General features: G+C 44.0%; 1 protein-coding gene across 1 annotated transcript; it reads left to right on the forward strand.

Annotated features, from left to right (window-relative positions):
* The first annotated feature begins 305 nt into the window (after window positions 1–305).
* Rab11a (RAB11A, member RAS oncogene family) lies at window positions 306–27310 on the forward strand. The gene is made up of 5 exons (XM_004662556.3): window positions 306–516; window positions 11688–11883; window positions 12924–13117; window positions 14785–14865; window positions 26921–27310. The coding sequence occupies exons 1-5, from the start codon at window positions 477–479 to the stop codon at window positions 27058–27060; spliced, it is 651 nt and encodes a 216-aa protein (XP_004662613.1). The 5' UTR covers window positions 306–476; the 3' UTR covers window positions 27061–27310.
* The last annotated feature ends 424 nt before the right edge of the window (window positions 27311–27734 follow it).

Below are 27734 nucleotides of genomic sequence, written 5' to 3' on the forward strand. Positions count from 1 at the left end.
GCTTAGGAAAGCCCGCCCCCTGCCGGAAGCCGACCAGCACGCTTTCCCCCGCGGCCCGGCTTCCCAGCCGCAGGGGCACCAAACATGAACGAGGGCCCTTAGTACTGTGGGCGCGCGGACGTCTCCCTCGGACCCTTCCGGAGAGCGTGAGGACGCGAAGCCCGAGACGCGTCGCGGGGCAAACCAGCCTTGCCGAGCCGAGCGGCCGCGCGCGTCCCCGCCCGCCCGTCACCCCCACCGGAAGCACTTTGCGCCGCCCGGCCCCTCCCCGGAGGGCGCCGGGGCTTGCCGGAAGTGGCGCAGCGGCAGGGAGGGGCTCTCGAGCGGGGTCCGGCAGCCGGAGCTGGGCGCTCGGGTTCTTACGGCGCGCAGGCAGCGACGCCCCCCTTCCTCCTCCTCCTCCTCCTCCTCCCCGGTTCCCAGCGATCCCGCCGCCGCTCCCGCCCCCTCCGCTCCCGCTCCCGCTCGGCCGCGCCATGGGCACCCGCGACGACGAGTACGACTACCTCTTCAAAGGTGAGGCCCGGGGCTCGCTGCCCACCGAGCCCTTCCTGCCGCCGCCGCCGGCGCCAGCCCGGTACCGGAGACGGCCCTCCCGGTCAGTGTGTCGTCCCCGCCGGCTGCGACTTGTGTGTGTGCGCGTCGGGGGTCGGGGACCCCGGGGGGCCCGGCCCGTGTGCGCCCCCCGTCCAGCGCCGCGCTGACCCCGGCGCCCCCTCCTCGCCACCGTGCACGCTCCCGGGGCGACGCCGAGCCCCTCGGACAGGCCCCGGGCCCGGCCCGGCTCTCGGCCTTCCCTCCCGCTACCGCTCGCTCTTTTCTTTTCTTTTTTCTTTTCCTGCTCGGCCCCCTCCTCTCCCCTCGTGTCCTCGGCCATCATCCCCTTTTCTCGGCCCCAGTCGCCCGTCCCGGGGACGGCGGGTGGTCTCGACGGGCGAGCCTGCGGCCACGCGTCCCACCCCTGCCCACGTCGAGGTCAGTAACTGCGGACTGTCCCTTCCTCCCTCCCTCCCCAGCGCTTGGCAACTCTGTCTTTTTTTTTTCCATTTTATTTTATTTTATTTCATTTTATTTTATTTTTTGTCCTTTTCAAATGGTGTTCGGAGCTTCCGTGTGACCCGCCTGGTGGCCGGGAAGGGATGGCCGAGAGGGGATGTCCATCACCCACGGGGTGTGCACTTGTCGCAGTGACCCGTCTGGCTGATGACTTCTCACTTAGCCTAGCCTGGTTTTCTTTTCTTTCTTTCTTTCTTTCTTTTTTAAAATCTCTCTTTTCTTTTGCTCTTTAAATACAAAATTCTTTTTCTTTCTTCCTATCCCTAGCCAGTTGCCGTCGTCCCCGGGCTAGCTCGTGCCCGAGCTCGCGGGGCTGGGGCCGGGCCTGGGTGGGGGCTGTTATCCCTGCCAGACCTGCAGGCCCGGTTCCTGGACAGGAAAGGTTCTGCGCCGAGGCACAAATACTAGCTTCTGCTTATCGCCGGGGGCTCGCTGCTTCCTGCTGCAACTCTGGGAGGATCCAGCAGGAAAGGGAAGAGCCCTGGTTGGCCACATACCTTTTCCCAGATGATGGAAAGAGGAGAGAGACAGAGAGAGAGAGAGAGAGAGAGAGAGAGAGAGTGTGTGTGTGTGTGTGGAGAGGGGGCTGTCATGTAGAGGTCGTGTGGTCTTTTAGTGGAATCAAAGATTTATTCCAAGGTACTGGGGAAATTGCAGTACCAGGGGACAAAACACGAGAGGTTGGGGAATGGATAATAAGAATTGTTCATCGCTTGAGTCCGCAAAGAATCCAAAGAGAAAGGATAACAGGAGTCAGTGGGAAAAGCGCAATAGTTTATTTCTTCATTTTTGGTGGTGGTTCTGTGACTCTCATAGTCTTGCTCTTGGCGAATTAGAATTAGGGCGGCCCTCAGTGTGGTGTAGAACAAAGATCATTACCAGAGAGGAAGAAGCCATTGCTATGAAAGCTTTACTGTGGAGGGTGGAGTGTAAAAGAGTGTTGAGCACTGACTGTTTCTGACTTTGCCACTGGGTGCAAAGAATGATTGACTAAATGAAGCGCGCACCCTTGCTTTACCAGTACTTTACAAATCTTGGTGCACTGGGTGGTATACCCTTATCGTCACTTACTTCCTCCTCCCCCAAGAATATGCTATTTATTGGGTAAGGACTGACTATGTCCGCCCTTATTCTTACATTGGAAAAGTCATTTACAGATAAGAACGTATCTAATTAGCTCGGCACGGTTGTGCAGGCCTTTAGTTCCAGCATTCTGGAGGCAGAGGTAGGAGGATCTTCATGAGTTCAAGGGCAGCTTGAGGCCACAAAGTGAGTTCCAGGTCAGTCTGGGTGAGAGTGATGAGATTCCTGCCTCAAAAAATAAAATAAAATAAAAAAAATAAAGTAGCTAATTTTAAAAATACAAAAAGACGACTGGATTATTTGTAGACTGAATGTTAGTTGAAGGCATCTGACTGAGGCGAAGTGAAATTACTTGAACCCCCCGGGGCTTTGGGGTTTCCTCATTCAAGGATGTTTATCATTTTGTAAATACTGTATAATGGCAGTGAGCACCTAGCTCTCCGAAGTAATTTAGAATCAGACTCTCAGGATGTTTTTCCTATTTGGTTTGGAATTTGAAACTTCTTGTAATTTTTTCTAAGAATGTTATATATCCTAGATTGCTTAAGAAATGTAAATGTAATTTTGAGATCAGGCTATCCTTCTAACAATTAGAAAATACTGACTTAGACTTTATACTTGCTTTGTGACTTTGGGGAAGTTAACTTTATTTTTTATTCATTTATTTTTTTGAGATAGGGTCTTGCTCTAACCCAGGCTGAACTGGAATTCACTATGTAGTTTCAGGGTGGCCTTGAATTCATGGCGATCCTCCCAAGTGCTGGGATTAAAGGCATGGGCCACCACACCTGCCATAAAGTTAACTTTTTTTTTTTTTTTTTTTGGCTTTTCGAGGTAGGAAGGTAGGGTTTCACTTTAGCCCAGGCTGACCTGGAATTCACTATGGAGTCTCAGGGTGGCCTCGAACTCAGGGCAATCCTCCTACCTCTGCCTCCTGAGTGCTGGTATTAAAGGCCACCACGCCCGGTTTAAAGTTAACCTTTTTTGAGTCTCAGTTAACAAAATACTGGGATACTTGCGTCTCAGGACTGTTGTAGGAATGAGTGAGCTTTTAGAAACATTTAGCTCCTGTGAGTACTCAGTAAATGACAATATGAAAGAAGTTTCTGTGGCTCTTAGATTTTTGAACCCCATATTCTCAAATTACCAGAACACTTAAGAATTAGTTAATATGATGGAGAATGGAATTTCAAAGGGGAAACTGTGGGGGAGGTGAGGGAGGGAATTACCATGGGATTTTTTTTTATAATCATGGAAAATGTTAATAAAAATTTAAAAATTAAAAAAAAAGAGTTAGTCCAGAAGCAAAATGGGACACTTCCCAAAGCATTTTGTTTTTTTAAAGTGGGGGCCTCTCACTGTAATCCAGGCTGACATAGAACTCATTCTGTAGTTCCTCACTTCAGTCCTCCTACTTCTGCCTCCTAAATGCTGGGATTAAAGGTGTGCACCACCACACCTGGCATCCAGAGGATTTTTGTTTGTTTGTTTATTTTTCAAGGTAGGGTTTCACTCTAGTCCAGGCTGACCTGGAACTCACTATGTAGTCTCAGGGTGGCCTCGAACTCACAATGATCCACCTACCTCTGCCTCCCAAGTGCTGGGATTAAAGGCGTGGGCCACTACGCCCTGCCATCCATAGGTTTTTAATTGTTGTTGTTGTTGTTTTCAGGTAGGTTCTCACTGTAGCCCAGGCTAACATGGGATTCACTTTGTAGTCACAGGGAGGCCTTGAACTCTTGGTGATCCTCCTACCTCTGCCATGCCTAGCATCCAAAGTACTTTATATCTACTTGGGTTCTTTTCTTTTTTTTTTTTTATTTTGGTACATTTTACTCTTTAAGATAGGGTGTGTAAAGAAATTCGGCTGAGAAGCATTTCCACTTTTTAAAAGCTCCTACAGGGTATGAGTCACTTTTTTTTTTTTTTACTTCAGTGTTGATTACCTAGCCAATTTCTTACTTAACAATTATTTTAAAATGAAGCAAGAAAATTTTATTTTAAAATGACTTCATTTTACAGAGATTCGCTAAGGTCATTGAAGCCTTGTCTACTTGGAAGAAGCCTTTCTGTTCTTCATAGTTGGGACATGAAGGGATATTTTTATTCAAATAGGGTGGATTGGTTTAAATAGGATGTATTATGGGTAGATAGGACAATCTGAAATTGTGTATTTGTTTTTGAACATTAATCTTTCGTTAAGCTTCACAGTGAGACTTTGGGGGATTTTTATTTTATTTCTTGACTGTTTATTTCAGACTTTTAATTGTGTAAGTATTTACGCACAGTGTGTGTGTGTGGTTAAGACCCCGTGGGACGCTTGCATAGGCGCCATAGGTCCCCATTACAGATGCTGTGGTGGATGCCAGTCCAGTATTCTGAAAGTCATCTGAGAGCATCTGGATGTGGTCTGTGTCTTACGGCATTTTCCATTGAGTATCTCTGAAGGTTGGTAGTAATTAACCCTCAGCTGGTTGTCAGTAGAAACATCCCTCCCTGTCTTGGATTCTGGCTTTTCTTTCACAACTTTTCGTTGAGCAACTCAGATTCTGCTGAATCTGGAAAAACTTGTCTAGACTTCAGTCTTCTTGAACACAATTTAATCTTTGAGATTGGACCGTGACTACAGTGCAGAGTAGGAAGGAACACTCGGCTTTTGAAAATGACTACTTATTTCAGCTAATGAATTTTAGAGCTCATACACTGAATGTAAGGTACTGAGTTGATTTTTTTTTTATTTATTTATTTATTTTTGAGGTAGGGTTTCATTCCCTAGCCCAGGCTGACCTGGAACTCACTATGTAGTCTCACAGTGGCCTTGAACTCACAGCAACGATTCTCCTACCTGTGCCTTGGGAATGCTGGGATTAAAGGCGTGCGCCACCACACCTGGCTGTGAGCGACTTTGTAGTCCTGCTGCCTCATCCTGCAACATCAGCAAGCAGGAGGCCGAGGCAGGCTGTGGGCTTCAGGCCAGCTTGGTCAGAGTGAGGCTGTCTCCAAAAACAAAACCCTAAATGTGGTTGAACTTTTAAGTACTAGATAATTTACATGCACATTCTGTTTTTATGGTATTTATCCTGCTATTTGTGGTTTGCATGTAATGTCTAGAGCATACTACTATAGAGAAGGAAAAAACTCAGTAGCAGAGGCCAGTAAGCTAAAAAGGAGATATAAGGGGAAGAGAAAGGAAGGGAGGAGGGAACTTAATAGGTTGGTATTGTATATGTGTAAGCAGAATGATTGAGATGGGGAGGAGGTATGATGGAGAATGGAATTTCAAGGGGGGGGGAGGGAGGGTATTACCATGGGATATTTTTTATAATCATGGAAAATGTTAATAAAAATTGAGAAAAAAAGATAAATTTAATATTAGGTGTTAGAGATGTTGAAATTAAGCAGGTCAGGCTATACAGCTGGTGATGGATGGTCTTAGGAACGCAGTTTACCTTCCTTACGTTATTCAGTCCACATGGACTGTGTTGATGGTTGCACTACTGTGATACTTAGGACATAAGGCCCTCGTGCACTTTGCCTCTTCTTTTCCCCTTTCACTCCTCCATCCCCCTCCTGCAAATTAATTTAAAAAATACAACTTTTTCCTTTATCAGATTTCACAGTCTTTTTTTTTTTTAATTTTTTTGGTTTATTTTTATTTATTTGAGAGCGACAAAGAGGCAGAGAGAGAGAGAGAGAGAGAGAGAGAGAGAGAGAGAGAGAGAATGGGCGCGCCAGAGCCTCCAGCCACTGCAGACAAATTCCAGATGCGTGCGCCCCCTTGTGCATCTGGCTAACATGGGTCCTGGGGAATTGAGCCTCGAACCGGGGTCCTTAGGCTTCACAGGCAAGCGCTTAACAACTAAACCATCTCTCCAGCCCGATTTCACAGTCTTGATTCTGGCTAGTTTATGTCACTACTGTATACTGTTTAAAAGTATTCATGAGACGGAAGGCATTACCATGGGATCTTGTTTACCATCATGGAAGTTGTTAATATAAATAAATTAATTTAAAAAAAGTATTCATGAGGACTGGAGAGTTGGCTTAGTGGTTAAGGCACTTGCCTACAAAGCCAAAGGACTAAGGTTCGATTCCCTAGGACCCACATAAGTCAGATGCACAAGGTGGCACATGTGTCTGGAGTTTGTTTGCAGCGGCTGGAGGCCCTGGTGCACCCATTCTCTCTAATACATAAAAAAAAAATGTACATTTAAAAGTATTCATGACATTTGAACTATTTTCAGTTGATTGCTTTTTTTTCCCCTGAGGTAGGGTCTCACTCTAGCCCAGGCTGACCTGGAATTAACTATGGAGTCTTGGGGTGGCCTCAAACTCACGGCAATCCTCCTACCTCTGCCTCCTGAGTGCTGGGATTAAAGGTGTGCGCCACCATGCCTGGCTCGATTGCTATTTTTACACTATTTTATTTATTTATTTATTTATTTGAGAGAGAGAGAAAGAGGCAGATACAGGGAATGGGTGTGCCAGGATCTCTAGCCACTGCAAATGAACTCCTGACACATGTACCACCCACGTACCTGGTTAATGTTGGTACTGGGGAATTGAACCTGGGTCCTTTGGCTTTATTTAACCTCTAAGCCATCTCTCCAGCCCAGAGTGCTATCTTTTTTTGTGTGCTATCTTTTTATAATATTAAAATTAATCATAGTGAGAGAAAAAAATTCACTTATGAATTAAGATTTGCCAGGTGTGGTGGCACACACCTTTAATCCCAGCACTCAGGAGGCAGAGGTAGGAAGATCGCCATGTGTTTATGGCCATCTTGATACTCCATAGTGAATTCCAGGTCAGCCTGGACTAGAGTGAGAACATACCTTGAAAAACAAAGAAAAAAAATATTTGAAGCTGGTGAAATAATGAATTTAATCATTAGTTAGTTAAAAGTGGAGGTCAAAAGGAGTGTAACAAAAACATGAGTGTACTGCAGTTTTTGTGGGAGATGTAATGTGCACTTTAAAATTTCCCTTTTGGTTTTTTGAGGTAGACTCTCAATGTAACCCAGGCTGACCTGGAATTCACTATGTAGTCTCAGGCTACTCTTGAACTCACGGTGTTCCTCCTACCTCTGTCTTTTCTGGGATTAAAGGCATGTGCTACCACAGCTGACTTAATTTTTTTTTTTTTATATTTGAGAGAGAGGTAGATAAAGAGAATGGATGGGCCTCCAGCCACTGCAAACAAACTCTAGACACATGTACCATCTTGTGCATCTGGGGACTCAAACCTGCGTTGTTTGGCTTCACAGGCCAGCATCTTAACCGTTAAGCTATCTCTCTAACCCTTTTTTTTTTTTTTGAGGTAGGGTCTCACTCTAGCCCAGGCTGCCCTGGAATTCACTGTGTAGTCTCAGGGTGGCCTTGAACTCATGGTGATCCTCTTACTTCTGCCTCCCAAGTTAGGATTAAAAGCATGCGCTACATTACCATGCCTTTTTAAAAGATATTTATTATTTATTTGTTTATTAGAGGCAGAGAGGGTGGCGGGGAGAGAGAGAGTGAGATTGGGTGTTCCAGGGCCCTCTAGCCACTGCAAATGAGCTCTAGATGTGTGTGCCACCATGTGCATCTGGCTTATGTTGGACCTGGAGAAGTGAACCTGGATCCTTAGGCTTCACAGGCATGCGCCTTAACCACTAGGCCATTCTCTCCAGCCCAATTTGTAATAAAATTTATTTTTTCTTTTGTTGTTTTGAGGTGGGATCTCACTCTAGTCCAGGCTGACCTGGAATTCCCTATGAGCCTCAGGGTGACCTTGAGCTCATGGCGATCCTCCTACTTCTGCCTTCAGAGTGCTGGGATTAAAGGTGTGTGCCACCATCCTTGTCTAGCCCAATTAAAAAAAAAAACTGTTTATTTGCTTATTTGCAAGGAAAGAGTGAGTGAGAAAATGAATGGGTGCGCCAGGTCCTCTTGTGGCTGCAAATGAAACCCAGATCATGAGCCACTTTGTGCGTCTGGCTTTATGTGGGTGCTAGAGAATCCAACTGAGGCTATCAGGCTTTGCAGGCAAGTACTTTAACCACTGAGCCATTTCAACAGCCCTAATGTTACTATTAATTCATTATGTAGTCTCAGGGTGGCCTCGAATTTACTGCAGTAGCTCTACCTCTGTCTCCTGAGTGCTGGGATTAAAGGTGCACGCCACCATGCCGGCCTCTAGTTTTCATTTCCAAAGGCAGTGTCGTCGTAGATGTGTTCACCTGTGTTCTTTGACTGTGACTGGCCCCTGGAGTTACTGTTGACAGGGGAGCGCCTGTGCAGTAGACATGTCCTAACCTTCTGGTTTCTCCTTTTACTGTTCACACCCCAGGTTAGTATTTCGTGACCTCGGTGCTGGTGCGGAGGCGGAAGTGACTCAAAAGATTTCTTCAGCAGGTTGCCTGCCTCTTCTCCTAAGAAGCACCAGTGACTGTGTCTGCTAGCCTTGATTAATGCAACTGGGCCTTAACTTCACATCCACAGTGGTGGGCCTTGGAAACTAACCATTCTGTCTCAGTGAAAGTGCGTTGTTTTTGTGACCTTGACGTTGTCTCCCCTGGTATCAAATGAAAGCATTTAATAGTGTCCTTGTTCACTCCAGCACCGCGGATACTCTGTAACTGAGTGAAAGATAGAACTTCCTCTTGGCTGCATGGAGTCACTGCTGCTGGGGTTTCTTGCTGAATCAGCTGATGGAGGGAGCCAGACAGACACACATTGGATAATGCACTCTCCATGACTGTCGGAGGCCAGCTCTTCTGACAAGGGAGGAGTCATAATGCACTCTTTCCTTTGGCTGGAGTACAGCCACTCATAGTTCTTACCTCTCTGTGTCTGCGCCACCGAATCCCCGTCTCCTGAGTAAGGCCTGGTCTCACTCACTCCCTGGGCTTCACTTTTGTCTGTTTGATTGTCTGGTGTGGTATAAACCACTCAGCTAGTTTAGATGGCTAAGAAGAAACAGGAGGCAACAATGGGAATAAATATATTGTTTCCTGAAATGTGAGTAATTTAAAAAATTTTTATTTATTTATTTTTTTGAGGTAAGTCCTCATTTTACCTCAGGCTGACCTGGAAATTCACTATGTAGTCTCAGGCTGGTCTCAAACTCATAGCAATCCTCCTACCTCTGCCTCCCCAGTGCTGGGATTAAAGGCATGTGCCACCATCCCTGGCTCACTCAGATTTTTAAAAAATATTTAAAATATATATTACTCATATATATATATGTATGCATGTATGTATTTGAGAGAGAATATGGTTATGCCAGGACCTCCAGCCACTGCAAACAAACTCCAGACACACGTGCCCCCTTGTGCATCTGGTTTACGTGGGTCCTGAAGAATCAAACCGGGATCTTTTGGCTTTATTGGCAAACATCTTAACTGCTAAGCCATCTCTCCAGCCCCAGATTTTTTTAAATAGTTTCATTTATTTGTTTGAGGAGAGAGACAGACAGAGCTGGATGTGCCAGGGCCTCTTGCTGCTGCAGGTAAACTCCACATGTGTGCATTTCTTTGTGCATCTGGTTCATATGGATACTGGGGACTGAACCCCAGGCAGGTGGCTTTGCAAGCAAGTGCCTTTAACTGCTGAGCCGTATCTCCAGCTCCAAAGCTGGATTCTTTAAAACTCTAAATTTATTTTTATTTTTTTTCACTTTTTAATTTTTTCCGAGGTAGGAATTCACTCTAGTCCAGGCTGACCTGGAATTCACTATTTAGTCTCAGGGTGGCATTGAACTGACAGTGATCCTCCTACCTCTGCCTCCAGAGCGTTGGGATCAAAGGCGTGCGCCACCACACTCGGTTTATTTTCATTTTAAGTGTATGCTTTAAAATAACCTATTTTGAGGGAGTGACAGGCCAGCCAGAATCATATAATAAGGTTGTGTCAAGAAAACACAAAAACTGGTATGTGCTTGTATGTGTGAGGGCCAGCGGCTCATGTTGGCTTTCTTCAGCTGCTCTCAGCCTTGTTTTTATCAGGGTCTCACGTTGCACCTACAGCTTACTAACTCGTTCAGTTAGACTGCTAGTGAGCCTGTCTTTACCTCCCGGCTGCTGGGATGACAGATGTGCATAGGTTTCATGTGGGTTCTGGGGATCAACTCAGATCTTCATGCTTGTGTAACAAGCACTTTACCCATTGAAATGTCTGTACTCAGCTCCCAACTCCCTTGATTGCCTGTTTGTCTGTTTTGGAGAGACTAGTTAGTAAATAAACTGCCTCCTATAGAAATCACAGGAAATAAGTTCATCTAAATGAGAGCCTGTTTTAAAAAGGTTCAGGAAGTCCTCAGTGAAAGTATGTACCCTCCTTGTTGGCTCTGACTCACTTTAGGTTGGAATTGTCACCTTAACAGGTGAGGTGGGGCATGTGGTTTTATGCCAGTCTAATTTTGTAAAAGGTGGTTGTAGTTTCTGCAATTGAAGTAAACATTTATAAGCCCAGTGCCTTTTTGTTTGATTTTTTTTTTTTTCCAGGTAGGGTCTCACTCTAGCCAAGGCTGACCTGGCCTACAATGTCATTTTATTTTATTTGTGTTTTTGAGACAATATCTTGCTTTAGCCCAGGCTGACCTAGAACTTACTCTGTAGCCTGAGCTGGCCTTGAACTCCTGATCCACCACACCCAGCTGTGTCTCATATTTTAAATGAGTTTCATCTTGCTTAGGTGTTAGCTCTCACGTCACACCCAGTATCTAGTGAAACTAAGTAGAATGTACTCTTTCTGTGCCATTCTACCCACTTACATCCTTTGAGTTATGTCTGATATATTTTAATAACCCAAGTAGTTTCTTTGGTTTAGTATTTATCTTCCAGGTTATTACCTTCTAAGGCAGGAAGGTTGATATAAACTGAAGGTAATTAATGTTTGTCATCTGTTGCTTGTAGTGTTTCCTATGATTAAAATTGTGGGGCTGGAGAGATGGCTTAGCGGTTAAGTGCTTGCCTGTGAAGCCTAAGGACCCCGGTTCGAGGCTCGGTACCCCAGGTCCCACGTTAGCCAGATGCATAAGGGGCGCACACGTGTGGAGTTCGTTTGCAGAGGCTGGAAGCCTTGGCGCGCCCATTCTCTCTCTCTCTTCCTCTATCTGTCTTTCTTTCTGTGTCTGTCGCTCTCAAATAAATTAAAGAAAATTTTTTTAAATTGTGTTTTTAAGGGTTGGGGCCACTGCTCAAATGGCTGAGAGTTTCCCTCATGTGTAGAGCCTTGGGCTTGGTCCCCACATGGCAAAAACTAACAATCAAAAAGCAAACCAAGTGTTTTTTAGATGGGGTACTAGATCTGATCTGTGCTAAGCAGGTGATATGTGAAAGTCATAACACAGCTAAAAACAGGTTTAAAAGAGGAAATTGGTCTTAATTGCTTGGTAAGAGGTCGAGAACACGGGATATTCAACAGTCTGTGCCTGTCTCTTTAAAAGTAGATGCTCTACCTTGTTTGCTTTACCGATTCTGAAGCCAGACTATTCTGTGGAGAGCGTGGTGTACTCTGAATGTTTTTGTCCTCACCCACCTCCCGTTCATTTCTTTGTCTTTTCAGTTGTCCTGATTGGTGATTCTGGCGTTGGAAAGAGTAATCTTCTGTCTCGATTCACTCGGAACGAGTTTAATCTGGAGAGCAAGAGCACCATTGGAGTGGAGTTTGCCACCAGAAGCATCCAGGTGGATGGGAAGACAATCAAGGCCCAGATATGGGACACGGCAGGGCAGGAGCGGTACCGGGCCATCACATCAGCGTAAGTCTCATGCTTCTCCTGATCTGTAGAATAGGGGGACAACAAGTGACTTTAGTTTGGTATTGGAAAAGGTATAGCAGTCCCTTAACCTTGGGTGTTGTGTTCCAAGACCCCTGGTAAATGCCTGAAACCAGTTTTACAGAACTTTTGTATCTTTGTACTCAGTGGGAAGACTGTGGCTTTTCTTTGGTGTCTCCTCCTTGCTTGGGGAGCATTATTAAACATGCAGGTGCTCATACCACGGCAGATGGCCCGGTAACCGAGGGCTTCTAAGTGACTCATAGACTGGTCGTTCATACAGTGCTGGGTCCGTTGGACAGAGGGAAGGGTTGTGTGCATGGGTGGAGGGGAACACTAAGGTTTCATCATATCGCTTAGAACAGCACCAAACTTAAAACTGATGAATTATTTATTTGTGGAATTTTACATTTAGTATTTTTGGACTGTGCATAGCTGCGGGTAACTGAGATGAACCGTGGGAAGCAAAGCCTCATAGATGGAGAGACTGCAGTACTTTTTCTGTTTATGTCCTTTGAAAAGTTTCAGAATTAGGAATTCTTGTTTGTTATTTCATGTTTGTTATTTTTATCTTTTCTTTGCTTTTTCAAGGTAGGGTCTTGCTGTCACCCAGGATGACCTGGAATCCACTATGTAATTTCAGGGTGGCCTCGAACTCACAGCGATCCTTCTACCTCGCCCTCTTTAGTGCTGGGATTAAAAGTGTACGCCACCATGCCTGGCCCTTTAATTAATTAATTAATTAATTAATTATTTTTGAGATAGGGTCTTCCTGTAACACTGGTTGCTTGGTAATCACCCTATAGTCCTGGTAGGCCTCAAATTTGCAGCAGTCCACCTGTCTCAGCCTCTTTGAGTGCTAGAATTACAGGTGTGTGTCACCATGCCTGATGCAGTATTAGGAATTCTTAGAAATATATTTATAAGCATGTTTTAAGAAATACTTAGTCCCTGCTTTGTTCTTTCAGATATTTCCTTTTATCTTGTGGTGGTTTTTCTGATAGTTAAATGTCTGCTTCCAGATACTATCGTGGAGCTGTAGGTGCCTTATTGGTTTATGACATTGCCAAACATCTCACATATGAAAATGTGGAGCGATGGCTGAAAGAACTGAGAGATCACGCTGATAGTAACATTGTTATCATGCTTGTGGGCAATAAGAGTGACTTACGCCACCTCAGGGCAGTTCCTACAGACGAAGCAAGAGCTTTTGCAGGTCAGTAATATGAATTCCGTAATATTTCAGTGCTTCTGTATTTCTGCTATGTCTTGCCATTGAGGGTCGTGGGTTAGGATAGTCTCAGAAAGATAACTGTACGTTCACCAATAGTTGTTTTATTTATTTATTTATTGCCAATATTTATTTATTTTAATTTAAAATTTTTTATTAACATTTTCCATGATTATAAAAAAATATCGCATGGTAATTCCCTCCCTCCCCCTTGACACTTTCCCCTTTGAAATTCCATTCTCCATCATATTACCTCCCCAAGTTGTTTTATTTATGTTGACTGCAATGCTCTTTTGCTTAACTTAGTGTTACTAATGCCCTAGTGTTTTGAGTTTTTGCTGCCACTACTTAAATGTAAACATTGTTCTCTTTCCCTTAAGTAGATGAAGTTTCTCAATTTCTTCTCTGCAGAATTCTAGTCTCTTTTCCCATTATCTATCTCTACTTTAACAAAGCTGCTTATATGGTTCTCAGTAGTACCTTAAGGGGTGTCAGCGATCAGTAGGGTGCAGCTGCTTTAGAAGGTTTTTTTTTTTGTTTTTTTTTTTCTTCATTCAGGATCTGCCTATTTCTTGCCCTTTGTTCTGGTAGGGACACTGTGGTAGGGATGCTGTGGTGTGGAGGGGCGGTCACCAGACAGCAGCGTGTGTGCGTCCTCGACCAGGAAGCCTTGCTCTTGCATTAGTGGTTCTCTCGCTTTCCCACAGGCTGCTTGTAGTGTCCCAGGCAAGAGGCAGCTTTGTTGCAAATAGCATGGGAACCGAATTCTAAGTGATTATGTATGTCTAGCAGTGTGGTTGGTAAGGAGGGTGAAAAAGGATGGAAATAACTGGATATCTGATAAGTACTGGCATTCATTGCTGGTAGTGTATACATATTATTTTGAGGTAGGGTCTCACTCTAGCCCAGGGTGACCTGGAACTCGCTCAGTATTTCCAGACTGGCCCAGAATCAACCCACAGCAGTCCTCCCACCTCTGCCTCCTGAGTGCTGGGGTTAAAGGTGTGCACAGCCACCACGCCTGTCTGCTGGAAATACTGAGAAGCAGCAAGTGTTTAAATAGGAAGCCAGTGAAAATTTCTTACTACTACTCATTTTTACTGTTTCTTTTTTTTTGGTTTTTTGAGGTAGGGTCTTGCTGTAGCCCAGGCTGACCTGGAATTCACTATAGAGTCTCAGGGTGTCCTTGTACTCACGGCAGTCCCTCTCGAGTGCTGGGATTAAAGGTGTGCGCCACCAAGCCTGGCTATTTTTACTTTTTTATTGTTTTGTTTTTGTTTTTCCAAGATAGAGTCTCACTCTAGCCCAGGCTGACCTGGAACTATAACTCTGTAGTCTCAGGCTGGCCTCAAACTCATAGCGGTTCTCCTACTTCTGCTGGGGTTAAAGGTGAGTGCCACCACGCCTGGCTTTGGCTGTTATTTTTAGTCTACCAAAGTATGACTAGAATGGTGCCTTTACAGTCCTTGAAGTTGGAGAGGCATCAGGTTTTAAGAAGTTCTTTTGTTTTACCCTTGGTGGTGTAGTATCCTTTGAAAGTTGCTGAGGGTGTGGATGAAGCTCGGTGGCACGGCGCTTGCTGTCACACCTCTGAGACAACGGCAGTAACACTTGAAACTTCAGGAGACTAAAGTGCTGGTGTCTCTCCGCAGAAAAGAATGGCTTGTCGTTCATTGAGACTTCCGCTCTGGACTCTACAAATGTAGAAGCTGCTTTTCAGACAATTCTGACAGGTAAGACTTACATTTTCAGGTTATGTCACTGGGAGCTAGAAGTTTGGGAAAGTACTTTAAACTACTTAGGGAACATATTATGCCACCTGAAAATGACATATTTGAGAGTTAACTGTAGCAAGTGTGATTTAGAGGGCAAAATTAGTTATAGGCCTTGCACATTGAATTTGGGTCATTCCAATTCATCTGGCTTATAGTAGGAAGGTTTGTTTGTTTGTTTGTTTTTTCCTTCCCCTGGTTTTTCAAGGTAGGGTTTCACTTTAGCCCAGGCTGATCTGGAATTCACTATGGAGTCTCAGGGTGGCCTTCAACTCATGGCAATCCTCCTACCTCTGCCTCTTCAGTGCTGGGATTAAAGGTGTGCACCACTACACCTGGCTTGGAAGGAGATTTTTTTTTTTTTTTAATTTTATTTGTTTATTTGACAGTGACAGACACAGAGAGAAAGACGGATAGAGGGAGAGAAAGAGAATGGGCGCGCCAGGGCTTCCAGCCTCTGCAAACGAACTCCAGACGTGTGCGCCCCCTTGTGCATCTGGCTAACGTGGGACCTGGGGAACGGAGCCTTGAACCGGGGTCCTTAGGCTTCACAGGCAAGCGCTTAACCGCTAAGCCATCTCTCCAGCCCGGAAGGAGATTTTTTGAAAGCAGTTCTTCATGTCCATGGGCTCAGGCTGTGAACCCTACTTTAGGAGTCATGGGGTTTTACTTGTCACTTTATTCCAACATTCTATCATAGCAGTTACTAATGTTTAAATGTACATTCTTTCAGATATGTTTTCATTAGGGGACTGGAGAGATGGCTTAGCGGTTAAGCGCTTGCCTGTGAAGCCTAAGGATCCCAGTTTGAGGCTCAATTCCCCAAGACCCACATTACCCAGATGCACAAGGGGGTGCACGTGTCTGGAGTTCATTTGCAGTGGCTGGAGGCCCTGGTGTGCCCATTCTCTCTGTCTCTCTCCCTTCTTTCTCTCTCTGTCGCTCTCAAATAAATAAACAAAAAGGAACAAAATATAAACTTTCTCATTAGGAAATACAGAGGTCCTGGCTATAGAAAGAGAGAAATTAGGATGGAGAAAGTATACTTTAAAAAAGTTAGTGAGGGCTGGAGAGATGGCTTAGCAGTTAAGCGCTTGCCTGTGAAGCCTACGGGTCTGGTTCAAGGCTTGATTCCCCAGGACCCACGTTAGCCAGATGCACAAGGGGGTGCACGCATCTGGAATTCATCTGCAGTGGCTGGAGGTTCTGGTGTACTCATATTCATATTCTCTCTCTGCCTCTTTCTCTGTCACTCTCAAGTAAATAAACAAAAAACACAAAAAAAGCCAGGTGTGGTGGCACATACCTTTAATCCCAGCGCTCAGGAGGAAGAGGTAGAAGGACTCCTGTGAGTTCAAGGCCACCCTGAGACTCCATAGTGAATTCCAGGTCAGCCTGAGCCAGAGTTAAGACCCTACCTCGAAAAACCAAAAAAAAAAAAAAAAAAGTGAATCAAAAGTAAAATTCTGTCATGGTATATTATAGAAGCAAAGTATCCCTTATAGACATAACCACTAATAAGTGCATATAGAAAGGTTCAAGGAGTGGGAAAGGGACAAAGTTCATGCTGCCTCGGAATGTGGAAAACCAGGTCAGCCTCCTTCATGGGAGGACATTTTAATCATGCTGACTCATATTTAACTTTGACTTGATTAAAATGACCAAATTATCAAGGTGTTTCATCTAATATTTCAGTAAGTACTTCGATGGGTTGTCTTAAGTACATTTATATTACATGTTACTTTTGAGACTTCAGACCTTAGAAAGTACAAGGTTAAGTTGTGTTCTGAAAAATTTGCTCTTTTTTTTTTTAAGAAGAAAGTTGGGTGTAGTGCTGTGGGGACACATCTTTAATCCCAGCATTCAGGGAACAGGTAGGAGGATCACAGTGAGTTCAAGGCTATCCTGGGCTAGAGTAAGACTCTACCTTGGAAAAAAAGAGTCACCAGGCGTGGTGATGCATGCCAGCACTCAGGAGGCAGAGGTGGGTGGATCGCCATGAGTTCAAGGCCACCCTGAGACTACAGAGTGAATTCCAGGTCAGCCTGGGCTAGAGTGTGACCCTACCTCAAACCAAAAAAAAAAAAGTGAAAAATTTACATGTAGAGTTTGAATTAGTTTCCAATTATATTGTAACATGTTTTAGTGTTGATATGTAACATTTGTATTATAGGTGAACAGATTTTTTTTTTAATTTTTTTTTTTTTTTTTTTTTTGAGAGTGACAGACACAGAGAGAAAGACAGGTAGAGGGAGAGAGAGAGAATGGGCGCGCCAGGGCTTCCAGCCTCTGCAAACGAACTCCAGACGCGTGTGCCCCCTTGTACATCTGGCTAACGTGGGACCTGGGGAACCGAGCCTTGAACCGGGGTCCTTAGGCTTCACAGGCAAGCGCTTAACTGCTAAGCCATCTCTCCAGCCCATAGGTGAACAGATTTTTAAAAATATTCCCTTATTTACTATAAAAAGTGTAAGTAATAGAACCTAGGAATAAAGATCCCAAACTTGGATCCCAGACTTTTCCACTATATAATCTTAAGCAAGTCACTTACCTCTTCAAGGCCTGAATTTCTTCATCTGTAAAATTCAAACTCAAACATGTTTTGAAGAGCTGTTATTAGAGAGGGTTTGTGTTTTAGAGATGATTTTTAAAAATATTTTTATTTATTTGAGAAAGAGAATATATATGGGCATGCCAGGGTCTTCAGCCGCTGTAAATGAACTCCAGCCGCATGCCCCACCTTTTGTGTCTGGCTTACATGAGTTCTGAGGAATCGAACCTAGGTCCTTTGGCTTAGCAGGCAAAAGCCTTAACCATTAGGCCATCTTCTCCAGCCCTTTTGTGTTTTCTTTTTAAGGACGGGTCACACTCTTGCCCAGGCTGACTTGGATTTCACTATGTAGTTTAAGGTGGCCTCAAACTTATGGTGACCCTACTACTTCCTTTGCCTCCTGAGCATTGGGATTAAAGGCGTGTGCCACCATGCTCCGCAGGGTCTCACTTTAGCGCAAGCTGACCTAAAACACCTTCTGTAGCCTTGAACTCATGGCAGTCAGCTGTTGGGGCTAAAAGTGGGCACTATGGTGCCCAGCTTTGTTTGTGTCTTAAACTTAAGTTGATAGTTATATTGACACTTACAGGGTTTTTTCTTGCTTTAGTGTCCAGAAACGAGTAGTCTGTCACTGTCCACTTCAGCTCTAGTTTCTAAGAAAGCTTGTAAAGTGCCTGGTTTTTCTGGTACATGTTGAATAGTTGCTCTTCCAGTTTATTAAATAACTACACAGCAATTACGGCATGGAAAAAAAACTTGTTAAAATAATATGAACACTACCCTTTTTATCAGACTTGATCAAAGTTTACAGTAACAATGCACAGTTTGCAAATACCCTTTACCCATGTGTCCTCAAATGTTGGTATTTTATTTGTTTTTCTTGAGGTGGGTTCTCACTGTGGCTCAGGCTGATCTGGAATTTACTGTATAGTCTTAGGGTAGTCTTGAACTCACGGTGATCCTCCTCACCTCTGCCTCCCAAGTGCTGGGATTAAAGGCATGCGCCACCATGCCAAGCTAAGTTTTAGTATTCTAGTATACCTTTATCTTTTTCCTCCCTTTCTTCCTCCCCTTGCCCATCATGTGAAATTAATGTTTAGTGTAGATTTCCTAAAAATAAGGACATTTTATTCATATCCACAGTGCAGTGATTAAAACCAGACACATAATGCCTCATCAGTGGTTAGTATAGAACGCATTTAGATCTTGCCACCTGTTCCGGTAACGTCCTTATTAGCAAGTCTGGGACCAGATCGTGCATTTCACTCAGCTGTCCTGTTTGGTCTCCACTGAGAGTAGTTCCTTCACTTTTCTTTGTTTATTGACCTTGGCATTTTGAAAGGTTCAGGCCAGTTTGTAGTTTTCTTTCTTTTTTATTAACAGTTTCCATGATTGTAAACAATATCCCATGGTATTGCCCTCCCTCCCCCAACTTTCCCCTTTCAAACTCTACTCTGCATCATATCCCCTCCCCATCTCAGTCTCTTTTATTTTGATGTCATCATCTTTTCCTCCTATTATGAGGGTCTTGTGTAGGTAGTGTCAGGCTTTGTGAGGTCATGGATATCCAGGCCAGTCTGTGTCTGGAGGAACATGTTTTAAGGAGTCCTACCCTTCCTTTGTCTCTTACATTCTTTCCACCACCTCTTCTGCAGTAGACCCTGAGCCTTGGAAGATGTGATAGAGATATTTCAGTGCTGAGCACTCTTGTCACTTCTTTCCAGCACCATGATACCTTCTGAGTCATCCCAAGGTCACTGCCATCTGAAAAGAGAAGCTTCTCTACCAAAAATGAGAGTAGCATTAATATATGGGTATGAACATTACGAGAAGTGCTTACTGGGCAGTTTGATGAGCATAGTATATACATTTAGCCAGAGAGCAGCAGACGTTACACCCCTAGGGTTCATGACTACCCATGTTAAGTTTTCAGTGTCAGGTGTAATTTTCTTTTAATTTGAGAGAAAGAGGCAGATAGGGAGAAGGGGTGCACCAGGGCCTTTAGCTACTGCAAACTCACTCCCGATGCATGTGCCATTTTGTGCGTCTGGCTTACAGGGGTCCTGGGGAATCCAACCTGTGTCCCTTGGCTTTGCAAATAAGCCACTTAACCGTTAAGCCATCTCTATCCAGCCCTGTACTTTTCTTAGTTTGAGGGTTTTTAAAAATTTTTTTACTTTTTTTAAAATTTAATTTTGTGTTTGTAGGGTCTTGCTCTAGGCCAGTTTGACCTGGCATTTACTATGTAGTTTCAGGGTGGCCTCAAACTCATGGTGATTTTCCTACCTGTGCATCCTGAATGCTGGGATTAAAGGCGTGTGTCACCACTCCCAGCTATTCTGAGTTGCTTGATTACACTCGTGTGTGTGGCTTTTGGCAGTAATAGCACAGAATTGTTTTCTGTTCTTTATCTTAGGAGGCTCCTGATAATGCTTTGTCTTTATTCCTTCCTGGTGATGGGGACTGTTTAGTTCAGGTGCTGTCAGCCAGGTTTCTCTGTGTATTTAATAAGCTCAAGGTAAATTGTGGTGTGAAAATTAAACTCTTGCGGGCTGGAGAGATGGCTTAGCGGTTAAGCACCTGCCTGTGAAGCCTAGGACCCTGGTTTGAGGCTCGATTCCCCAGGACCCACGTTAGCCAGATGCACAAGGGGTGCACACATCTGGAGTTTGCAGTGGCTGGAGGCCCTGGCGCACCCATTCTCTCTCTATTTGCCTTTCTCTCTGTGTCTGTTGCTCTTAAATAAATAAATAAAAATAAACAAAAAAAATTTAAAAAAGAGAGCTGGTTTCCTGCCTATTCAACTTAAAAAAAAATTAAACTCTTAGTTCTGTGGCTGAAATAACATTAATTCATATTGCATGTTGGCTCTTTAAGAAAAAGGTGCACGGGCTTGATGGGCATGGTGGCACACACCTTTGGTCCCAGCACTTGGAAGGCTGAGTTTGAGGCTACACAGTAAGTTCCAGGTCAGTCTGGGTTAGAGTGAGTCCCTACCTTGAAAAAGCATCAAGAAAAGGCTAAAGGTGGTTTGGCACACACCTGTAATCCCAGTACTTGGGAGCTGAGGCAGGAGGCTTACTGTATTTGAAGCTAGCCTGTAGTGAGTTTGAGGCCAGTCTGAGCTACATACAGAGTCTCATAAATAAATAAATTAATTAATTAAATGGCAAGAGAGAGAAAGAGACAGAGAATGGGCACACCAGGGCTTCTAGCCACTGCAAACAAACTCCATATACATGCACAGCCTTGTGTATCTGGTTTTTGTGGGTCCTTTGGCTTTGTAGGCAATTGCTTTAACTGCTAAGCCATTTCTCCAGCCCAAGATTTTTTAAAAAATTATTTATTTGAGAGAGAGAGAATATCAATAGGCACACCAAAGCCTTTGGCCACTGTCAGTGAATTCCAGATGCATGCGCCACCTTGCGCATCTGCTTTACATGGGTTCTGGGGAACCATACCTGGGCAAGTACCTTAACTGCTAAACCCTCTCTCTGGCCCAGAATCTTAGTTTTTTAAATTTTAGTTTTATAACTTTTAATTGACATACAGAGATTTAGGTATCATTCATTCTGGCATTTTCAAATACAATTTTTTTTGTTGTTCTTTCTCTCCCTTTCCCTTTTCCTTTTCCTCTCTCCCTATATTACATATCCCCTAAAGACTCCACTCTTATTTTTTTTTCGGGGGGGGGTTTCGAGGTAGGGTCTCATTCTACCCCAGGCTGACCTGGAATTTACTCTGTATTTTCTGGGTGGCCTCGAACTCACAGCAATCCTCTTACCTCTGCCTCCCAAGTGCTGGGATTAAAGGTGTGCGCCACCACGCCCAGCTCACTCTTTACTACAGAGATACTTGCTCAGCCATGTTTGTGGCTGCTCTGTTCACAGGAGATGATTTTCATTAGAGGTCACAGCTTTCCTTTCCCGCGGTGCAGAAAAGGCTGTGGCTGTCCTCCTAGGGTCTCTGGCCTTCACGAGGCTGACCTGGTGAGCAGTGCTTGAGGTCTGACAAAGGAAGAGCTGCAGAGAGCAACCCAGGCTTCCCATGCCTTCACACGTTTTGGGAAGACTAAAGAATTTTAACTTTTGTTGTTTCTCAATTTGGAACAGTTGCATTTAATCTTGTTAGAATTATTATTGTCACCTGACCCATAGTTAGTTCCATTAGAGCAGTAGGCGTGACCTTGTTTTCTCAGCTTTATGCCTCGTTGTGGACTTTTGCTTTATATTTACAAGCTACAGGATATTCTAATAAAAGAACTGATACACTAGGGTCTTTTCTCTCTAAATTGAGCCCAGCCTGTGGGCTTCTTGAAAGGAGAGTGCGTGGGGATTAATTTGCCACATGCCTTGGGTTCTGAAGGATTTGCTGCCCTTGAAAGGGAGATGCGGGGTTTAGCAAGTGCTAGTCCCGCCTCCGCCCCTCAGCAGCACAGCCTTTCTAATCGGGCACCAGCTAGAAGGTGCCTGTTTGCTATGTTCTTATCAGAGGGTTTTTATTTTTTATTTTCATAACAACACACCCAGCCATGCAAGACTTAACTAAGTCACTTGTGGAGCCATTTATACTCGGAAGAGAAGTTTTTTCCTAATTTTCTGACCACTGCTTTCTCTTTTCTTGCTGGCATTTCATATGAGCAGACATCCTTGGTGACTGACTGGAGCCCACGGGGCAGTGATCTGCTTCTTGCCAACAGTTCACAACACCACCACGTTTCTTGCTTTTTAGTGAGCGCTCTGCAGTTACTGACTGTCATGGTCTCTGAAGCCTGCCTGTGCCTCTCTCCCAGGACTAGGTGTAGGTTTTTATGGAGGAACCTTCAGGGTTTTATTTTTGCTACCCTAACTCAGTCTTCAAAACAACTTGTAGAGAAGTTAAGACTTCTTGTGAAAAAAGAAGACCCATTGGGTTTGGTATTGAGAGGAATGCATGGCATGATTTAACCAGGTGTTTGATAGTTGTCTTACTCTTTGTCGGGAAATTCTGTTCTTTGCCCTTAACACTCCCCTATCCCACGCCACCCTGTCCCCATGGCTGACCTGGAACTCACAGTGATCCGCCTACCTCTGCCTCCCAAGTGCTGGGATTAAAGACGTGCACCACCACACCTGGCTTATCCCATCCATTTTAAATTAATTATTTTTTGTGGGGGAGCTTTTTGGGGTAGGGTCTCACTCTAGCCCAGGCTGACCTGGAATTCACTGTGTAGTCTCAGGGTGCCCTCGAACTCACAGCGATCCTCCCACCTCTGCCTCCTGAGTGCTGGGACTAAAAGCGTGTACCAGTACACACAGCTGTAAATAAAATTTTAAGATAATAAAAAATAACTTTAAGCCAAGAATGGTGGTACACACCTTTAAGCACTCAGGAGGCAGAGGTAGGAGGATCACCTTGATTTCGAGACCACTGTGAGACTACACAGTGAAATCCAGGGCTAGAGTGTGACCCTACCTTAAAAAAAAATAGTTACAAGAGGGAGTATGGGCATGCCCAGGGCCTCTAGCCACTGCAAAAGAACTCCAGATGCATGCAACACCACATACATCTGCTTATATGGGTTCTGGAGAATTGAACCTGGGTCCTTTGGCTTTGTAGGCGAAACACCTTAACCACTATGCCATCTTTCTAGCCCTCCCTTTTTTAAAAAGAAAATTATTTATTTGAGAGAAAGAGAGAGAGGCAGATAGAGACAATGGGTGTGTCAGGGCCTTTAGCCACTGCAAATGAACCGTAGTTGCATGTGCAACCTTGTGCATCTGGCTTACATGGTCCTGGGGAATCAAACTTGGGACCTTTGGCTTTGCATCATGTGCCTTAACCACTAAGCGATCTCTCTGGCCCAAGTTGGAATCCTTCCATCCTTTAAAAAAATTATTAAATTATTTATTAGAGAGAAAATGGGCATGCCAGGGCATCTAGCCACTGCAAATGACCTTGAGACATGTGTGCCACTTTGTGTGTTTGGATTACATGAATACTGGGCAATTGAACCTGGGTCCTTTGGCTTTGTAGGCAAGTGCCTTAACCATTAAGCCATCTCTCCAGTTCCTCCACTTCAATAAGTTTTGAGTCTCCCTAGTAGTAACTGCCATCTGAAAAGAGCAGCTTCTCTCTAACCACAAGTGAGAGCAGCACTAATACACAGGCATAGAGATAAGTACGTCGAGGGTGGTTTGGTGACTATAATATGTCCATTTAGCTGAACAGTAGAAGTAACTTCTCCAGTAAGGTTTGCAACCTTCCCACCGTGGACTTTTAAAAAAATATTTTATTTATTTATTTGACAGAGAAAGAGGGGAGAGGAGAGAGAATGGGCGCATCAGGGCCTCCAGCTACTGCAAACGAACTCTAGATGAGCATACCCCTTTGTGCATCTGGCTAATGTGGGACCTGGGGAATCAAACCTGGGTCCTTTGGCTTTGCAGGCAAACACCTTAACCACTAAGCCATCCCTCCAGCCCCCACCATAGACTTTTGACTATGTTATTTCCAGGCATGAACTCCCTATTGTGGAGTGGGCCTCAGATCCAGTCAGAGAGCAGTTCCCATAGTGGACATACAGCTATTGCACTAGTGGGCACATCTTGCCAGGCCGGCCAGTTGTGTAGCTTTCAGGGTTCACTGCCTGTTAAGACCATCGGTGACTTTTCTCCCGATTGGGCTGCGTAACACTTTCCAGCACTGTAACAGCTAGTCATCAAGGAGGAGGCTTCAACTCAGCTCCAGTTTCTTTTCTCAGTGTCCTGCAGCCCAAGCCTGTGAGCACGTGGTGTCTTTAGCAGTAGTCTTACCATCTAGTTCCACTGGGCAACCAGCAGTCTTGGCAACAGCCTATATTGTTTTGGGGGGTCCCTTTGTACCTTTCAATTTTCTTTCTTTTCTTTTCTTTTTTTTTTTTTTTTTTTGGTTTTCAGAGGTAGAGTCTCACTCTAGCCTAGGCTGACCTGGAATACACTATGGAGTCTCAGGCTAGCCTTGAACTCAGAGCAGTCCTTCTACCTCTGACTTCTGAGTGCTAGGATTAAAGGTGTGTGCCACCATGCCCGGCTTGATTTTTTTCTTTTTAATTTTTAAATTTTTATTAACATTTTCCATGATTATAAAAAAAAGTCCCATAGTAATTCCCTCCCTCCTGATTTTTTTTTTTTTTTTAAGGCAGGGTCTCACTATAGCCCAGGCTGACCTAGAATTTACTTTGTAGTCCCAAGTTGGCTTTGAACTCATGGCGATCCTCCTATCTCTGCCTGTCTAGTGCTGGGACTAAGGGTATGTGCCACTTCATCAGACCTCCTTTAGGTTTTTACGTTCAGAATCTGGTCAAGAATCACAAATTGCAATAGTGGAATTGTTTTCTGTTTGGAATATCAGAATTGCCAGTAGCCACAGGTCGATAGTGAACATTTAAAGTGGATGAGGAATTGGATTTTAATTTTTTAAATAATTAATTTTAAAAATACTTATTTGCCAGCAGAGGTAGGAGACAGATCAAATGGGTGTGCCAGGGCCTCGAGCTGTAAACTACAGATGCTTGCACCACTTTGTGCACCTGGCTTTACATGGGTACTGGGGAGTTGAACCCGGGTTGTTAGGGTTTGCGAGCAAGTGCCTTAAGCACTGATCCATCTTGCCAGCCCTAATATTTTATTATACATTTGTGGGGGGAGGCAGAGAGAGAATGGGTACACCAGGGCCTCCAGTCTCTGGGACAAACTCTAGGCCCTTGTGCCACCTGTGCATCTGGCAAATTGAACCTTGGTCCTTCAGTTTTACAGGCAAGTGCTAAACCAGCTAAATAGGTGGTTAAACTGTTGGATAGCAGCAATCACAGGATGTTTATGTCGGTATTAGTCTGGGTTGTACATGACTAAGTTTATTTTGAGCCTTGTGGAAAGAAAACATAGGAGGTCTGGTTAGGGATACACTGTCCTTCCTGGCACATCATATTTGGAGGCTTACAGTATTAGATTTGCTCTATTTTTAGAATTTCCTTACCTTTTGGAGACTTTATTTTGGAGGAAACACTGGAAGAACAAAGATAAAGACATGTTCTCTGTTCTCAAGAAGTTTATCTTCTCCTTTTAGGCATTTCAATAGAAGACCAAATTAAATGTGTTAAATACAGATACTGGGGAAAAGTTGAATGACATTTATGCATTAGTTTGTTATCAAATATCTACCGCATACTCTGCTAGAAATAAAATAAAACAGTGAATAAGGCGAACAGTGTTAGGCCTTCTAAAGCTTAAGGTCGGGCTGGAGAGATGGATTAGCTGTTAGGGTGTTGGCCTGCAAAGCCAAAGGACCAAGGTTCAACTCTCCAGGACCCATGAAAGCAAGATGCACAAAAGGGGTGCATGCATCCGGAGTTCATTTGTAGTGGCTGGAGGCACTGGTGCACCCATTCTCTTATAAATAAATAAACATATAAAATAAAAAATAAGTGTACTGGTGGGCCAAAGGATTAGTCTTGGTGTCAGTAAAACAGCATGCATATACAGTGTTAAATTAGTGCTTTTGGATAATTTAACTTTAACTTTGGTTCACAAGATGGTAACTGGTAAAGATACTAGATTGTTCCTTGTCTTCCAAGATCCTTGGGTTTTTGGCATTATCTCTGCACAGCCTAGGAGATGGCTTATGTATCTGACAGTGCAGGTTTGCTTATTGCAGTGTGAGTGTGTGGGGGCTGTTTTGGTGAGTGAGTAAATTCCTTTATGATTTAATTCAGATCTGTGCCTCTATAAATGTAATAATGCTCTTTAAAAATTTTTTGTTTATTTATTTTTATTTATTTGAGAGTGTCAGGCAGAAAGAGGCAGATAGAGAGAATGGGAGCGCCAGGGCTTCCAGCCACTGCGAACTCCAGACACTTGTGCCCCCTTGTGCATCTGGCTAATGTGGGTCTTGGGGAATTGAGCCTTGAACCGGGGCCTCAAGCTTCACAGGCAAGCGCTTAACCACTAAGCCATCTCTCCAGCCCATGTAATGCTCTTTAAGCCAAGATTTGTGAGTGTGAACCTTTTCTTCTGAAATAGAAAAACCTTGTTTCTTTTCTCACCATAAGGACAATTGTTAAATTATGTGTTGATTGTCATCAGTGACTGAAGTTAAAACTATTATTTATTTATGAGAGAAAGGCAGAGAGAGAAACATGAATATGAATGGGTGTGCCAGCGCCTCTAGCTCCTGCAAATGAACTCCAGATGCATGTATCACCATTTGCATCTGGCTTACCTGGGTACTGGGGCATCAAACCTGGGTCTGAAAATTAAAACTTAAAAAAAAAAAAAAGTTTTTGTTTGAAGCAAGGTCTCACTCCAGCCCAGGCTGACCTGGAACTCACAACAATCCTTGCGCTTTAGTCTCCCAAGTGCTGAGATCAGAGGCACAAACCACCATCCTTGGCATTATATGTATATATATAATTCATACTAAGTGTTTCTGTTTCTTCTTTTCATTCAGAGATCTACCGCATTGTTTCTCAGAAGCAGATGTCAGACAGACGTGAAAATGACATGTCTCCAAGCAACAACGTGGTTCCTATTCATGTGCCGCCAACCACTGAAAACAAGCCAAAGGTGCAGTGCTGTCAGAACATCTAAGGCGTTGCTCTGTCCCCTAGAAGCCTGTGTATAGTCCATTTCCCAGGTCTGAGATTTAAATATATTTGTAATTCTTGTGGTCACTTTTGTGTTTTATTACTTCCTCATACTTATTATGACTTTCCCCATGTCTTCAGTCTTGATTTTAGCTTTATCAAATCATCTCCTTTGTCCCGAATGACTGCAGCTCCTCCTCATGCTACGGCTTCACTGGCCTTAGTTTAATAAACTGAATGTTTGAATTCCTCAATTATTGTTTACTTTTCATCATGGAAGCCTATCACTGTAGAATATAACAGAACTTGATCACTTGAAGCTCAGACCTATTGGTCTTGAACAAATCAAACTAAGAAGACCTTAGAAGTAAAGCTATTATTTTGCCACAGAGCAGCTTATAAGTCATACACTGTCCTCAGTGCAGTATGTACTCTGACAGATCTAAGAATTGCCCTATAAACACAACAGGATTTTGAGAGCTTGAAAAAATTTCCATTCCGAAAGTCAATTTCTAAAATGCCTTAATAGGTTTATGTAATAATAAATTTTGATTTTTAATTTTTGTAAGCATCAAAGTTGACTAGAAGGGGTGGGGCACTTTTCTTCTGGACAAGAATTAACTTAATAAATGCAGAAGACTTGTTCTGGTTTTGGTAGGGGGCACAGTTACGGGACCA

This window comes from Jaculus jaculus, chromosome 10 (genome assembly GCF_020740685.1).
Source record: "Jaculus jaculus isolate mJacJac1 chromosome 10, mJacJac1.mat.Y.cur, whole genome shotgun sequence".
Taxonomy (NCBI): Eukaryota; Metazoa; Chordata; class Mammalia; order Rodentia; family Dipodidae; genus Jaculus; species Jaculus jaculus.